The 16,640-nt window shown below is 40.2% G+C and overlaps 1 protein-coding gene across 2 annotated transcripts in view; it reads right to left on the reverse strand.

The window, feature by feature from the left end:
• The window catches only part of CDC73 (cell division cycle 73), an 82,359-nt gene extending 65,949 nt beyond the window's left edge, over positions 1-16,410 (reverse strand). The window contains exons 1-6 of one of the 2 annotated variants that reach the window (XM_053912375.2): positions 15,949-16,410; positions 13,421-13,526; positions 11,421-11,490; positions 7,739-7,801; positions 7,606-7,658; positions 5,374-5,462 (exon numbers count right to left, since the gene is read on the reverse strand). In XM_053912375.2, coding sequence (XP_053768350.1) covers positions 5,374-5,462; positions 7,606-7,658; positions 7,739-7,801; positions 11,421-11,490; positions 13,421-13,526; positions 15,949-16,079 — 512 coding nt within the window. In that variant the 5' untranslated portion in view covers positions 16,080-16,410. The remainder of the gene's footprint in view (positions 1-5,373; positions 5,463-7,605; positions 7,659-7,738; positions 7,802-11,420; positions 11,491-13,420; positions 13,527-15,948) is intronic. The other variant, XM_053912374.2, reaches the window with a different exon arrangement.
• Between the last annotated feature and the right edge of the window lie 230 nt (positions 16,411-16,640).

Genomic DNA, 16,640 nt, shown 5'->3' on the forward strand with positions numbered 1-16,640 from the left:
TGAAATGTGCACTGGACTTTCTTCCTGGCCAAGGTGAATTAACAGAGACTGCAGTGGCCCTCCTGTTTGAAACAACCAGTCAGCACCTGTGAAATGACAGTGTACAAGACAGCTGACATCAAGCAACAGAAGACAGCGATCTCTGACGAGCCGAGCTTTGCAAGCGTCCATCGTGGCACAGGCAGGAGGCCTTAGGAAAACCCAGTGGACTCCAGATTTGAGAGAATGAGCTGAGCCCAGTAAGATGCAGGTGGCTGGAGCTTACAGGCCAGAGGGCCTGGAAAGAGAGAGCTGCAAAAAAGGTCCCCCTAGAGGATTCCAGCAGAGCTCTGATTAGCAGAGGACTAGGAGGAAACCAAAGCTGGGCACACAATCCTCCAAGGGGACTCAGAGGACCTCCCCCAGGGTTCACACAGGGTGAGGACTGGCACCTGTTCCCACTTCATACTCACCAGGAATTAAGGAGAGTCCTCAGAGTGGGCCTGTCTCACCAATTTGTGGGGAGCAATTAATTACCCCAAAGGAACAAAATATTTCCATGTGTTTTAACAATGTCCCAAAATAAAATGTAAATTTAAAGAAATACAAAAATATCTAGCACTCAAAAAGGTAAAATGAAAATGTCTAGTACCTGAGTATTACAAGGCATGTTAAAGGAGCAGGAAAATACGAGCCAGGGTGAAGAGAAATGTAAATCAAAACGGCTGTAAACTGACACAGACACAGGATTAGCAAACAAAGACATTAAAATAATTATTACAACTCTATTCCGTATGCTCAAAGTAGAGACACAGACTACGTATTTACCCGACTTGTAGAAATAAAAATGCAATGATGGAGACAACAAATGTATTGAAAATATAATTACAGATGAAAATATTAGTGAACTACATTACAGAAACTATCCAAAATGAATAGTCTCTCCAAAGAAATGGAAATAGACAGAAGAATACCAAAAAAAGAAATGTTAAGTGAGCTGCTAAACAACTTCAAGCACAGTTCAAGTAACCATAGACCAGAAAGAGGAAAATAGGGAAAAAAAAAAAAGTTGAAAAACCAGTGCCAAAACTTTTCCAAATTCAATGAAAATTATGAATCCCAAAGTTCCCTCAGGAAACTCAGTGGGCCCTAACCAGCGTGGCTCAGGGGCTTGGGCATTGTTCCCACAAACCACAAGGTCACAGGGTTCGATTCCCAGTCAGTGCAGATGCCTCGGATGCAGGCCAGGTCCCCAGCTGGGAGTGTGCGAGAGGCAACCGATAGATGTTTCTCTCCCTCTCTGTCTCCCTCTCTCCCTTCCACCTGTCTAAAATTAAATAATAAAACCTTTAAAAAAAAATTTTGGTAGACAACTTCTAACATGACTACGTTTTTTTAATTCTCACTAGAGGATATGTTTATTTATTTTAGAGAGGAAGGAAAGAGAGAGAGAGAAACACTGATTGATTACATCCTGTAGGCACCTGGACAGAAGGTTGAACCCGCAACCTATGTGCCCTGACCGGGAATGGAACCCACAACCTTTAGGTGTACACAATGATGCTTTAACTGAGCCACCCGGCCAGGGCCTGCATGACTGACTCTTCATGACATCCCCCTCCTGGCATCCACAAACACATTGAATCCCCTCTCTGGGTTTGTGTGTGGGTTCAACCTTGCCTCTAAGGAACAGAATGCTGTGCAAGTAACAGGGTGCCACTCTGAAGACCTAGCTATTAAAAACTCTGACTTTTATCTTGCTTGACCTCTCTCTAGCCCTCTTGTTTGCTCACTCTGATGAAACAAGCTGTAGTATTGTGAAATATTCTATGGAGGGACCAAATGTAGCCAAGAACCAAGACAGTCATCTGAACAACCTGGTATCTACCAACCTGCCAGGACCAAAATTCTGTCAACAACCACATGGGCCTAGCAGCAGATCCTTCCCAAATCGTGCATACATGTGAGACCACAGTCCTGAGCAACACCATGCTGTAGCCTGTGAGAGAGTCTGAAGCACAGAAGCCATGTAAGTCATCCCAAGATACCTGATCCCCAGAAATTGAGATGATACGGATGTAGTTTCAACCATTATGTTTTGGGTTAACTTGTTAGGCAGCAAAGGGTAAGGAGTAGAGTTCATCCATGGAACGTAAGCATTCAAAAAATTCACCATATTAATACAAAAGAAAAACGATACGATCATTTCAATAGATTCAGAAAAAGTATTTGACAAAATCCAGCATTCCTTTCTGATAAAATCTCAGCAAACTGAATTTTAAAAGGACATCTCCTCCATGTGTTAAAGATTACCTAAAAAATAAAATGGAAAGAAAAATGAAAAATTAAATGAAAAGAAGAAAAAATAAAAGAAAAGGAAAAGAACCTAAGCTAATATGCCTATATGATGAAAGAATGCTTTCCCCTAAAATGAGGAACAAGACAAGAATATCTAATCTCACTGCTTCTAGTCAACACTGGATTAGCAAGTCTAGCCAGTGCACTTGGGGGGAAAAAGGCATCCAGCTTGGAAAGAAAGAAGTGAACATGTATCTGTGTATACAACATGACTGACTAAGCAGAAAAGCCAACAAAGTCTACAAAAAAGGTTACAAGGACTAACCCATGAGTCTGGCATGACTGCAGGATCCACGCCCAAAACCAATGGCACTTCTACACCAGCAATGATCAAAATTGTTAATTTCTTCAAATACCACTTATAACAGCAACAAAGAATGTATGGCAAAGACATATATAACCTGTACACTGAAAATGTATATAATGATAAAGAGAAACTAAGAAGAACTAAGTATCTTTCCATTAATAGAGAAATACACCTTGTTCAACATGTCAGAAGAATGTATTTTTAAGATGTCAATTTTACCCCTAATTGGTCTACAGATTCCAAGCAATCAAAATCAAAATCCCACCAGGCTTTTTTGTAGGAATAGACATTAATTCCAAAACCCCTATGTAAATGCAAAGGACCTAGAACTCCTAAACATCCCTGAAACAGAGGAACAGAGTTGGAAGGCTAACACTACATGATTTCTAAACTCATTATCAAGAAGTAATTAAAATACTGTGGTACTGGCAAAAAAGACAAAGACCAACCACCCAGAATGGGTCCAGAAACAGACCTACACATGAAGGAACAACTGATTTTTCCCCCAAATGCAAAGACAATTCACTGGAGACTAATGGTACTGAAAACACTAACTACCCGTATGCACTAAATTTAACTTCAATTCCTACCGCATAAAAAGATAAAGTGAATTTTATCCATCCCACATACCAAAGACAAAAAAATTAATTGAAAGTGGATCACGGGCTTAAGATGTAAAACCTAAATGACAAAACTTGTACCAGAAAACATAGACTATCTTTATCTACCTTTTCAAACATTTCTTAGTTTTAACACCAAAGCACAATTCACCGAAGAACACATTCATAAATTAGACTTCATAAAAATTCAAATGTTATGATAGGAAACTGAGAGACAAGCCAGACCAGGAGAAATGTTTGAAAAGCATGTCTGAAAAAGGATGTATATCCAGAACATATAATAAACTGTCAAAACTCAGGAATAAAAAACATTTCAGTTAAAAAAGTTGACATAATATTGCATGTAAACTATAATTAAAAATAAATTTTATAGAAGTGGACAAAAACTTGAAGACACTTTACTAAAGATGATACAGGATGTAAAATAAGCACATGGATGCTCACGACATCTTTTAATTTAGAAAGGCTGAAGTTAAAAGGCCCGACCAAGGATGTAAAGAAAATAGAACCCTTGCACACTGCTGGCAGAAATGTAAAATAGTACAACCACTGAGAAAATCAGTTTGGCATTTTTTTTTTTTAATTAAATCAACTGGGATGACATTGGTTAGTAAGATCATGTATGTTTGAAGTGTACAGTTCTAGGACACATTACCTGCACACTGCACTGTGTGCACACCATCCAAAGTCAAACCATCCTCCGTCACCACATAATTGACCTCCCTCACCCTCTACTATCCCTTAACCCCCTTCCTTTCGGTAACTGCCACACTGCTGACTGTTGTCTGTGAGATTTGTCTTGTTTGTTCATGTGTTGCTTTCAGTTTTATATCTCACCTATGAGTAAAATTGTATGATTCTTAGCTTTTTCTGTCTGACTTACTTCGCTTAGTGTGATATTCTCCAGGTCCATGCATGTTGTCAGAAAGGGCAGTATTTCACCTTTTCTTATGGCTGAGTAGTATTCCACTGAACATATATATCACACCTTCTTTTGTAATTTCTCAAAAAGTTAAATCTCCAATACAACATGATCCAATCATGACTACTAGGAATTCACTCAAGATAAATAAAAACATATGTGCATAAGCAAAAACATGTACAGAGAAACAGTAACAAGTGAATACTCACCAAGTGACAACTGGGAAACGAACTGTTTCATCCATACAGTGGAGTACTACTCAGCAATAGTAAGGAATGACCTACTGATGCATGCAGCAACACAGATGAGTCTCAAAATAATTGCACCAAGACCCCCAAAAGTACATACTACATAATTTCATTTATATTTGACTCTAGGAAAAAACCCTAATTTACCTAACAGCAGACCACTGGTTGGCTGGGGAGGGAAAGATGTGGGGATAGGTGGACCATGGAAGTATAAGGGTGCACAGGAAATGGATGGCACTGATGCTCCATTCATTACCTTGAATATGGTGCCACAGATGTAGACGTACACAAAATTTATCACCTTATACACTTTAAATATGAATAGTTCACTGAATTATCCTCACTAAAGCTTTCAAAATCTGCATCACAATTTTAAGTTTGGATAAACATCCAAAAACATTATTGTGCCAAAGAAAAATTATAAAGTGATTCTAATTACAGTAAAAATCAAGAGTCAATAAAATAAGATGACAGGCCAAAACCAGCCAAGCCCACTCATTTATGAATGAAAGCAGCCCAGAACTGTTTCCTACCATGAAAGGGTTGAATAGTTGCAAAAAACCCCGCATGACCTGCAAAGTCAAAATACTGAATATGTGGCATTTTACAGGAAGAGCTTACTGACCTCTACTATATATACATCAACAAGAGATTACGTGACAAGTGAGTGGCTTGGACTATAGAATAATTTAAAAGGAAGAGATCAATATGGTAACCGAATCCAGAGGAAGGCTTTCCAGAAAGCGTATGTCACACAATGGCTTCTAACCCCCACCCCATCATAAAACAGGCCCACACATCAACTTTTGAACTCAGGGCACTGTGGCAAATAATGAACGCAAGAAGTAAATGTAAATGAAGACAGCAGGTCAATAGCCCCTTTTCCCTACACACTTACATGAACCTGAACTGCCTATGTTCTACCGAAGAAAATCTTACCTAATCTGTTCAGTCTGTACAATCCCTTCTTTGTGACCCTCCAAGCGAGCAGCCAATCTCTCCTTATCAAGCCGCACACACTCTTCATCCTGAAAACAATTGCTGCTTAGTGAGTATTTTAAAGCTTTATTTAATTTTCAGAATGAAACAATACTGCATGTAATGTACCCTTACATATATTCCTGCCTATAAAATTCCAGGCATCGCTGGCCCCGTGTCAACTTTGAGATTACTTTCAGTTAAATACAGACAATAATAATAAATGTATGTTGGATCACGTAAGAGTAGAACTGACTAAAAGCTTACCAAAAACCTTCAGTAACTTTTCTATGATTAAGTGGTCCTTCCAAAGATATCATAGCTACCTTTATTCAGAAAAATATCATACAATAAATAAATTCCTACTCTTCAGGAGAATTTATAACTAAGTTTATGAAAAGCCTTCATCACAGTCAAAATCTCATTTTGGGTCTGGATTGTTTTCACCTGTTGCCCCAGGTCCTGAATCCATCAATAAAGATCAAAACCTTAGATATGAACCTTTAATGGTTTTCAAACCCTGTTCCTCCAAACATTAGGAATTGACTACAAACTACCCCTTGGGCCCTTCTTGTCTGAAGTCAACCTTGGTCGTAGCTTTTTACCTAATTTGTATATAAGAATTTCAGGTAAAATTTAGTCTGAAAAGTGTTTGGTTACTTAAAAACAAAACTTAGTAACTCTAATATAGTTTAATCTCCATATTCAACAAACAAGGAAACTGTGGACCAGAATCAGTAACATCTTTTAAAAAATTACATTACTTTAGCATCAAATGTTGCCCATGTCCTACTGTTTTTACTTATCAATCAATAAATATACTTAATATACATAAAGTACAGAGAGCATCACCTAGCACAGAGTAGTAACAATGAGCTAAGTATCATTATTATCACTACCTAAAAAACATCTGGCCCATGTCTCAGGTATGCCAATTAAAATTATGCCTGGGCTGGTGTGGCTCAGTGGATTGAGTGCCAGCCTGTGAACCAAAGGGTCACCAGTTCAATTCCCAGTCAGGGTCTATGCCTGGGTTGTGGGCCAGGTCCTCAGTAGGGGGGTGCAAGAGGAAACCAGATATTGATGTTTCTCTCCCCCTCTTCCTCTCTCCCTTCCCCTCTCTCTAAAAATAAAAAAATATAATCTCCTTAAAAATTACATTATTTTAGCATCAAATGCTGCCCATGATTCTACTGTTTTTACTTATCAATCAACCCTATCCCTTTAACAGCTACCTTTCTTATCCTCAATAGTAGGTGCTGTATTGTTTACACGGCAGGCAAAAGGTGCAACTCTTTGGTTTGTATGCTAGTGTGAAATAAAAAGATTCATGGTCTCTGGTCATGTTAACACTAGTGATGACTCCAAGTGTCCTTCCTGCATTGTTCACTGACATATGACCAGCCAAGTCACTCCTCAGATCTTAAGTGTGCCTCTGGTGCACAGTCCTCCATCTTCAGGGGGATTGCTATGTAACTGATCTGGGGCTTGTTACACATTTAAATAAATAGTATCACAAAATTCCTGAAGTCTTCCATAGTACACTAATCAACAAATATTCTTTCCAAAGGTAATGTATTTCTTAAGTGACTTCTGTTGCAGGTAAACTACTTTATTTACCAATATTATTTTCTACCTGCTGGCTATAACATTCTACGAAAATATGTAACTGGATGTGTCAATAATTTAAGTAACTAATGAGCACTTTATGTTCACAGCTCTTAAGAATGAAGCAAATCTCCACACCATCTTACTCTAGGGTTAGGTAAACACAGCCCACAGGCCAAACCCGGCCCTCTACCTGTTCTGTAACAGTTTACTGGAACGCAGCCTGGTGTGTTCACATACGTGCAGTCCATGCCTGCTTTCATCCCACCAGGAGAGAGTGCCGTAGTTGGACAGAGGCGCTTAAATGCCCTCAAAAGCCTGAAACATCTACTCTCTGGCTCTTTATAGAAAATTTTCTGACCCCTGATATGGTCCAACACTTTCATCAATAAGGAAATAAAGTGATTTATCCATGACATAGCTTATATGTCAGAGATCTTGAATTACAACTCAAGCTACTATTTATTCTACAGCAATTTTTCCAGAAAAACAACTCCTCGGATACCATAAGCAAAGAACTCTTATTGCTACACAATCCCCATTTCTCTAACAATATGAATCGCCTCTAAAATAAAATTCCATTACCTCAATTCGTGGTTTCTTTGCTTCTGCTAAAACTTCATCTGCAGCTCGTTTGACTGCAAGGAAAAAAGTAAATAAATGCACAGTTTTGGGATAGGTTTTTGAAAGTTCTATATAAACATCTGACAAGACATACCTTGAGTAGATCGCTGAAGACCTATTTCTAGAGGGGCACTTCTGTCTATACTTGCCGACGTTGCTGAAGATTTAAAAAGATTTATGTGAGGTCAATATTTGAACATAAACAATAGATATTATTATAAATGAAAAGCTCAAGATTGGTTCTATTACTTTATATAGGTCATTTCCCCAGGTAAAACCTAAGTTTTAAAGCAGCTTTGTAAATACACTTTATTATAAAAGACTAATGTGTATTAGGAAATCTATTAAACTATTTTTAACAATTTAACTTGCAAATTATTGAGATAACCTCACTGAAATCAATTGGTCACTTCGAAGAACATATTCCAATATCCCAACACATGCACATAACAGTATAGTTCATCATAAATACATAAACATATACATATAAGGGAAAGGTCATTTTATAAGTTAGCGTTCAGTTTGTAATGAAATTTTTAGTTAATCATAATTGATAGAAACTTACTTTTAAATTAAGCCATTTGAAAAAGATAACCAAGGATATACCGTCCCCATCCACCTAGTTCTCACCACATAATGTAACTACTATTAAGTCTCTTGTGTATCTTTTCTAGAGTTCCTTTCTGTAGACACAAGAAATACAAATTACCAAAACGCAGTATAATATACACACTGTTCTGAACCTTCCTTTTTTTTTTAACTTAACAATATATCTCCAATATCCTTCCCTATCAATATGTGGAACATTTTTTAACTCTTTTTTTTCAAACTGCTACATAGTATTCTAATGTATAGAGTACCTGTAATTTATTTAACAGGTTCCCTATCAATGGGCAGTTCAATTCTGTCTTTTGCCACTACCAACAAGGGCAGAATGAAAATCTTATATATATGTGTATATATTCTGCTTCACACATTTCCAAACATGCCTCTAGGATGAAGCCCCAGATGTGCAGCATCTCTTTGTCGATCTGTAATGACTGAATTTCCTCAGTGGGTCTGTGTCAATTGACACTACAACCAACAGTTCACTAAAATATCTGTTTCCCCATAGCCTTAGAGTGCATTATCAAACTCATAGACTTTTGTCAGTTTAAAAAAATGCTTCTCTGCAAGTTTAAATCTGTAATTCTATTTCTATGAATGAAATGAAGCATTTTTCATATTATTTTAATGGCCTTTTCTGTGAACTGTGTCACTGTAATCCATTGGGTTGCGGGTCATTTATGTATATATTTCTAAGACCACTTCACGTTATCAGTGAGATTGGCTCTTTTACTTTAATGAGTTGAAATACCCTTTCCCAGTTTATCATGTTTTCACGATGCCACAACTTTTATTTTTTACCAACCCATTAACTGAATAATCCCACCACTGATTGGAAATGTCTCTTTAATCTCGTTAAACTCACACAACAACTACCAAATAAAGAGGTTCTATCTGCGCTTGCAAACTGATGTTTCTCTCCCTCTTTCTCCCTCCCTTCCACTCTCTCTAAAAAGTAAATTTAAAAAACCTAAAAAAAAAAGTTTTATCAACTTATTGATTCAGATATTTTAAGTTATTTGGGCTTTACTATAAGTTCTAAACTCTACAATGGCTGGTATTTCTCATTGTTCTTCTCCAATTTTTTGTGACGTTAACTTTACTAAGTGAATTCTAAAATCATCTTTTCTAGTTCCACCCATTCCCTTCAGATTTTTATTGGGAGCATGTTAAATGTACAAATTATGTCAAGAACTCTTATCTTTAAGCTCTTATGTCTTCCTGTATGAGAACACGAAACACCTTAAGATTTGATCAACTTTTTCACTAAGCCATTAAATTAGCAATTTCTTAAAAATTAGCAAATCAATGTACTTGATGACTAAAATTATTTATCCTATGGAAACTACAGGAAATGATTAGGATAGGTAAAGTGCAACTCTGTTTTGGAAATAAAAACCATTTGCTCTAAAGCACTGCCCCCAAACTAGCTATTTATCAGGCTCACCTGAGATAACTTATTAAAAACAGAGAATCCTAAGACTCCACACCAGATCTTCTGAAGCAAAACAAAAATCTGTTTTTAACAACTGTACCACCATATGGTTCAAAAGGGGGAAAAAAGCCTTTGCCTCTCCTCCCCAACTGCACGCTCTTCACCACAAACCAAAGATCCCTTTCCCCAGGGATCCCCTGCTTCTCACCCTGTATCACATCTACCTCGCACCTCTGTAACATGTGTTAGGATGGGGACTTTGCATTTTGTACAGCACGCAGCATAATGCCTTTAACAACAAGCACTCAGGGAGTGCCTGTTGAATGCTCAGTGTGGACAGTACAGGAAGCCAACAACCTTGATGACGGCCTTTCTATTACACCCAAGGCTGTGCAAACCAATCTTCGTGTTCAAGCAGGGGAGCACACGGGACAAGACAGAGAGGACTTCAAGGTAATGAACTCCGCCCCAGCAAAGGCAAGACCAAACAGTTCTACACCATAAATTTATTCATACTCTGTTGTAAGATCCAAGTTAACTACTACTCACTTACTCAGGTAAGCACCGACTATTAACTGTTCTAAGTGCTGGGTTATTTAACAATGTGTCTGCCCCTTAGAGTTTACCCTCTGGTGGGGAAGACAGACAATATGTAAGTAAACAAATAAACACTTAATCCCAGATCAATATATGGGTTTTATGAAAAATAAAACAGACGGCCAATGAGGGAAAGCGGTGTTACTTTACACTTCAGAGCAGCCAAATAAAGTTCCCCCTGACAGAGCACCATTTGAGCACAGAACTGAAGGAAGTGGTAAAAAGGGAGCCATGTGACAACGTAGAGAAACAGGGCTGAACACAGAGAACACAGCGACTGCAAAAGCTCTAAGGGTTAGAACAGTTAAAAGAACCAGTGAGACTGGACTGCCACTTGCAAGGAAGATTTGTAGGACATGAGGTCAGAGATCTAAGCAGAAGCAAGATTGTGTAAGTCAGGATAGGTGTGATGGGAAGCCATAGGATGGCCTTGAGCAGATGAATGACACATCGAGTTACACGCGTTTTCAAAAGCAGGTCACTCTAACAGCAGGCGGAGGGGACACTGTAGAAAACATTGTGTGGAAACCCAAGGGAGGCCATGCAGGAGTTGGAAGAGGAAGCATGGAGCAGGGTGGGAGGAGACCAGTAGAAGCTGTCAGACTTTCCCAGATGGTGTGCATGTGAGAAGTGAGAGCCAGGGCCTTGGCCTGAGCAACTCCACGGATGGGAAACCATTTACGGAGATGGGAACACTGGGAATAAACCTGCTGTTTTAGTTTTGTTTCCAGGAGACAGGGAGGAGGTAATCAGCATTGACTCTGGGTACGTTAAATTCCAGATGCCTATTAAATCTGCACGGGAAGATGTTGGGAATGACTTCCTAAGTCTGGAGCTCAAGAACAGGTCAGCATTGGAGGAAAGGAAGTATACAAAATAAAATGAGAGGTTTTCCACAGGAAAGAAAGGAGAGCAGACGGAGAGAGGTGCAGACATGTCAGTTTTTAGTGGAAATACAAATTCTCTTCCGCTGCTTATTTCACAGGGGACAAAATGAAACAAGTTCTACATAAGAAGGACAGCAATATGCTAGGGGGAGAGGAAGATATGGGAACTAAATGGTAATGGAAAAAAAAATAAAGACGAAATCAAAATAAAGAAAGAAAAAAAGAGGGACAGCAATAGAAAAATTACTCACATGCTTCACCATTGAGATATCCAAGTAGATCTTTTCGGTCAGGTCTTCTAACCACAGGAATATTTTCTGTCTGAAATAAAAATTTTAAATTAGGTATCAAATCAATAATAACTTTAAGAACCTTGGTAAAATATATAATATCTGAATTTTATTCCAACATAACTTGATAACATTTTCTTAGGATATTTTTAGAAAATGACTAGGCTAAAAGAATCTAACTTTAGATTAAAAGATTTAGATTTAGTTTTTAAAAATCTTTAAAAACTTTAAGCATGTTAATTTTTGATAACTCTACTCTTGAAACTTAAGTATGATATAAAAATGGCAGTCATTAGAAATAAAACAACAATGCTATAAAATATTAGTTTGAGTCTTTCTGGTTCCCTTGGCTTACTCTAAGTATTTATTTTTTAACTTTGCTCATGATGGTTTGTGTGCTCTTTGAGGCAGATGTCTCTAGTCCCAAGTGCTTGCGCATGTCAGGCAATGCTTCCAAAGGACTTTCTTTTTTCACACCCAAACCGGCCTCAAAATAGTCTACTTGAACTCTTTCAAAAAAAACTAATAACCACTAAAACTAAGTTTTCATAATTAGCAATAGGTATGCGTTGTTTAGGCATGGGGGGAAATGTAGACAATTATATAGGAAAATGTTAATGGCAGTTATTTCCTACCTTACATATTTCCTTTTTATCCTTCAGTAAGGAGAAATTATATATGCCAGAAAAAAGGTGTAAAAAAATTAAATCTTGAAAATATCTGTTTTGGTAAAATGGGTAATTTTCCTTTAACCTCTTACACTAGCAATTTATAAAAAGGTGAGCAAAACAAATAAACCTGTATACTTTAGGCAGAAGTCATTTACAGGCCATGAACTCAATAAATCCTATAATTACCACCATTTCCACATCATTTTTATAATGTAAACAAACAACAGAGTACAGGAAAAACTGGTGGCTGCTGGAATCCCTTTGTCGCTTCACATAAGCAACACTGAAGTAACAAGAGCCCTTAGTATCTCTGGTAACTATCGCATACTGCGCGTTGATTTAATCCCACTGTACCAAGCACTCTGCATACAACCCTGGATGATAAGAGATGAACTATGGGTCAGGGAAACATGTCAGAAAGAGTCCACTCAGAAGAAGCAGCAAATAACACAGAGGGGTTAGGAGAGTAAAACTGTAGAACCCCAGAATTTTAGCATCCTGCCCTTTTGATGTGTCAAATTAAGAAAAACAAAAATTAAATCTTACGTGACCAAGGGTGTTAAGGGCATCAGAAACAATCAGAGCTACCCCTTCGTTATACGCTACAACCATTCCCCAGAAGCAAAATTTCTAAATCTAAACCAAGAACCTGGAGCAACTGTATTACCTCGAAATGAATGGATATACCCAACAAAACATTCTAGTTACTGCCAAACTCACTTTTAAAGGTCCAATGTGAGTTAACACAGCTCTATAGAGATATGCTGCTATTTCATCCCACTCTTCCCCCAAATCCCAAGTAGTTTTACCCTCTGTATTATTTTTTCAATACAAATTTAATATTAAGTATGTACATCTCATTCATAAAAGCAGTGTTCAGACTCTGAAACGCAGAAATCAGGCAAAACTAAAAATAAACTTATCAATAAAGTTTGAAAAGTTTACTCAATAAAAATTAATTTTAAAAGTTGCCTGTTAGTCTTAATTCTATTTGATGTCAAAAAAGTTTTCTGGAGATTAAACTTGAGTCCTGAACATTGGGGTCCTTCCATAGACACATAAATTATTAAAAATATCCCTACAAATGGCCAAAACTTTTGTTGTTGTAAACACCACCCACATTTTACATGTAAAAAATGTCCATAAATCACAGTAATATAATCACAACCCACCAGGATATTTTAATACAACCGTTTCATCCTTTCGATTTGGGATCCAAGAGGGAACTTATCCATGCCAAATGATACCAACACTCAATTAAATAAAAAAACTTAAGTGAATTCTACTTACGGCTGCACGTCGGACATAAACAGGATGGGAAAGGTGCACATTATTAAGTAGAAACAAGATAGAATCCAATGTGTAATACTCTCTAGGTTGGCCTTCCTTTCCAGTCCTGAAATAAGTATAACAAGAGTTTTACTCATAATTCTAATTCAATTCTTTGAGCTTAACTACATGTATTAATTTACCTATCCCACTCTGCTCTCCAACAATGGATTTAACACAGCTAATGAAAACACGCACAAAGTGCCCTGGCTGGTGTGGCTCTGTTGGGTGGGCACGCTCCTGCAAAGCAAAGGTCCTGGTTGGGTCCCGGGTCAGAGTGCTCGGGGTGCATAGGGGATCGATGTTTCTTTCCCTCTCTTTTGCCCTCCCTTCCCCCTCTTCAAAAATAAATAAATACAATCTTTTTTTAAAAAAAGGAAATACACACAAAGTATGGAATCTAATAAATGGAACCGTCCTTAGCGCCAAAGGAACACAAAGGTAGACAAGGACAAAAAGCAGTTGGTAAGGAAAGCACACAATATTTATATATACCTTAGGCTACTATACACTTTTCACAGTTTGGCCCAAATTGGGTTCTGGGCTTGTTCAATAGAGAAACCTAATTAGTAACACATTGGAGAGGATCCATAAAAGAATCAAACTGATTAGAAGCAAGACTACTGCAGGAGGCTAACCTTGTAAGAAATTGATCCTACTACGTCTTCCAAGTAACATTTTCACAGTAAAAACAACAATGAACTTCAGAGGTGTAATTCTTATGACATCCCTCACCACCGATGTAAAATGAAATGAATTCTACCTGTGATAAAACAATGTCATCTGGGGGTACAAGCTCTTCAATGCTCAGCAATATTAGTGGCCAGTCCCACCCTTCCTACCACACTCTCCCCCCTTACAAACACCAGAGTATTTGAATTCATCTGAATACACCAGTATAATCAGCCCCAAACCTAATTTTTAGACTTTATTTCCACTTTTCCTCTCAGTGGATATATTTCAAACCACACATCACTGTCAATTATCGTACTATGAAATCTAATATATGGGTAACAACTGGGGCTTTTTTATGGTAGAGAAAAGCAAAGTAACAGAATGCAGCACATGCAATAATGTATCATTGAATGCTACAAGTATATACATATTTGCACATGCGCACAAATTAACAGTAAATGAAAATATATTTACTGGTGTGATTCACTGTTGTACAAGTTTGAAGTCTACTATCCTAAGCACTCCTCCACTCTGGCTTCACTGAGTGTCAAAATGTTTCCTCTCTGGCTACCAGGCCTTTTAAGCATCCGGTTCCCTGGTCCTGAAAGACCTAACCCACCATTTCAACCTCAGAATTCCCATCCATTCGTTAAAGCTTATTCATTTACTCATTCATGTATTCAAGAGAAATCTGTAACATGTCCACAAACCAAACATTCATCTATGAAACCCAACACCCCAAGATCATAGTGCCTGATTAAGTCAATCTCCTTCCAGGCAGAGACCAGGGTCCTAAGAATTTTCCTATTTCTCAGGCTGAACCGCTCTGCAGCCCGAGTAAACTCCTTCACCATGTTTTAAAAAAAAACTAAAAATCGGTTAAAACTCCAAACAAATATAATTCTGTCTGTACAAGTCTGGAAAGAAACACACACACACACAGGAATATCAGAATAATGTCGTTTCACCAACATGCCATAAAACTAATTAAATCGGAAGCCCTGGAGGCCAAAAAGCAAAAACAGAACCCAACCAATAGACTCCATCTCCCCTGGATCTCACCGACTCTTCACAAAGCCCACGACTCCCGTTCACCCGAAGCGGGCGGGCAGGGACGTTCTGGCCTCAGGTTCCAATTAATGCCAACGAGACAGACATCCCTAGACAGGCGCAGACGATTCCCCGAACTCTCTCTATATACTTTCTTCACGACGTCAAGTCAGGACACCCCACGTGGATCGACAACCCAAAACATTTCTCTTTAAAGCACGTTTCCCGAAATCACATCATCTATTTCCCTCTAGGAGCTCCCCAGTCCCTGCTCCCTTAGGAAACTCCTTCCTTCACCTTCAGCACAACCTGCAGGACTCTCCCAAAGTGACCAAGTCCCGACCCCGCAAAGGTCGTCCCCTCCTCTCTTAAGGGAACCGCGGAAGCATGAGACACCCACCAGGCGCTGCGAGGGTAGCGGAGACACTCGTATCCCAGGACAGCGCGAAACGAAAGGAACGTCAAGAACAAAAAAAAAAAAGGGGGGCGTCCCGGGGGCAGCCGGTGCGCCCCGCGCAGGTAGCTCGGAGGATCCGGGAAGTCACACGCTGCCCAGACACTGAAAGGGATGCACCGCTCCCAAAGCGGCTCCTCCACATCCCCACCTAAAAGTGCAACTTCGGCTCCAGAGAAAAACTTTTCGCCCAGAGCCCCCGTTTTTCCCACCCCCGAGCGGCACGGGGGGAGGGGCCAGGACCGAGGTCGCCCCGAGCGCCCGACTCTGCCCGGCCACCCCGCGCCTGCCGCAGCCCGGCCGGACGTACCCCCAGACCACATAGTTGGTCTTCACGTTCTTGGGCCAGGAGAACTCGCCGAAGATGACTTCGTCCCCCTTCACCACAATCTCCTTCTTCTGGATGTTGTACTGTCGCAGGACGCTAAGCACGTCCGCCATCTTCCGCCCCCTCGCCGCCCCGGGCCCGGAGCGCCGCCGCCGCCGCCGCGCTCGCCTCCGGCTGCGCTTGTCGCCTCCCTCGCCCGCGGCTGCTCCGCCGTCGCCAACGCCGCCGCCGCGAGCTAACTACAGCCGCGCTCGCTGCCGTGCTCCCTACGCCAGCAACAGGGGCAGGAGCCGCCCAGGCCGCCAAGGACCCCGCGCTAGGAGGCAAGGCCCCGCCGCCGGCTGCCCGCGGAGAACGCCTGACTGCGTGCCCCTAGCACAGCGCGGCCGCCACCAGGGGGCGTGCCCACCGCCCAGAAACACGCCCCTCTCAGACCTCCGCCCGGCACGGGGCCGACTCCCGACCCGAACCTCGCGGCGCAGAAACCCCGTACCCACGTACGACGCACGGACGGGAATCCTCGCCGGGCGCACGCGCAAGGAGAACGTACTGCAAAACCCCTCTCACCGTCCCCCCCCTCCACCGTCCCCCCACCACCACCCCGCTGCGCACACCGCAATCGACAGGTGCGCGCGCACCTGCCCGGAGAGTCCACGCTCACATCCCTGGAGCGC

Source organism: Desmodus rotundus, chromosome 10 (genome assembly GCF_022682495.2).
Source record: "Desmodus rotundus isolate HL8 chromosome 10, HLdesRot8A.1, whole genome shotgun sequence".
In the NCBI taxonomy this organism is placed as follows: Eukaryota; Metazoa; Chordata; class Mammalia; order Chiroptera; family Phyllostomidae; genus Desmodus; species Desmodus rotundus.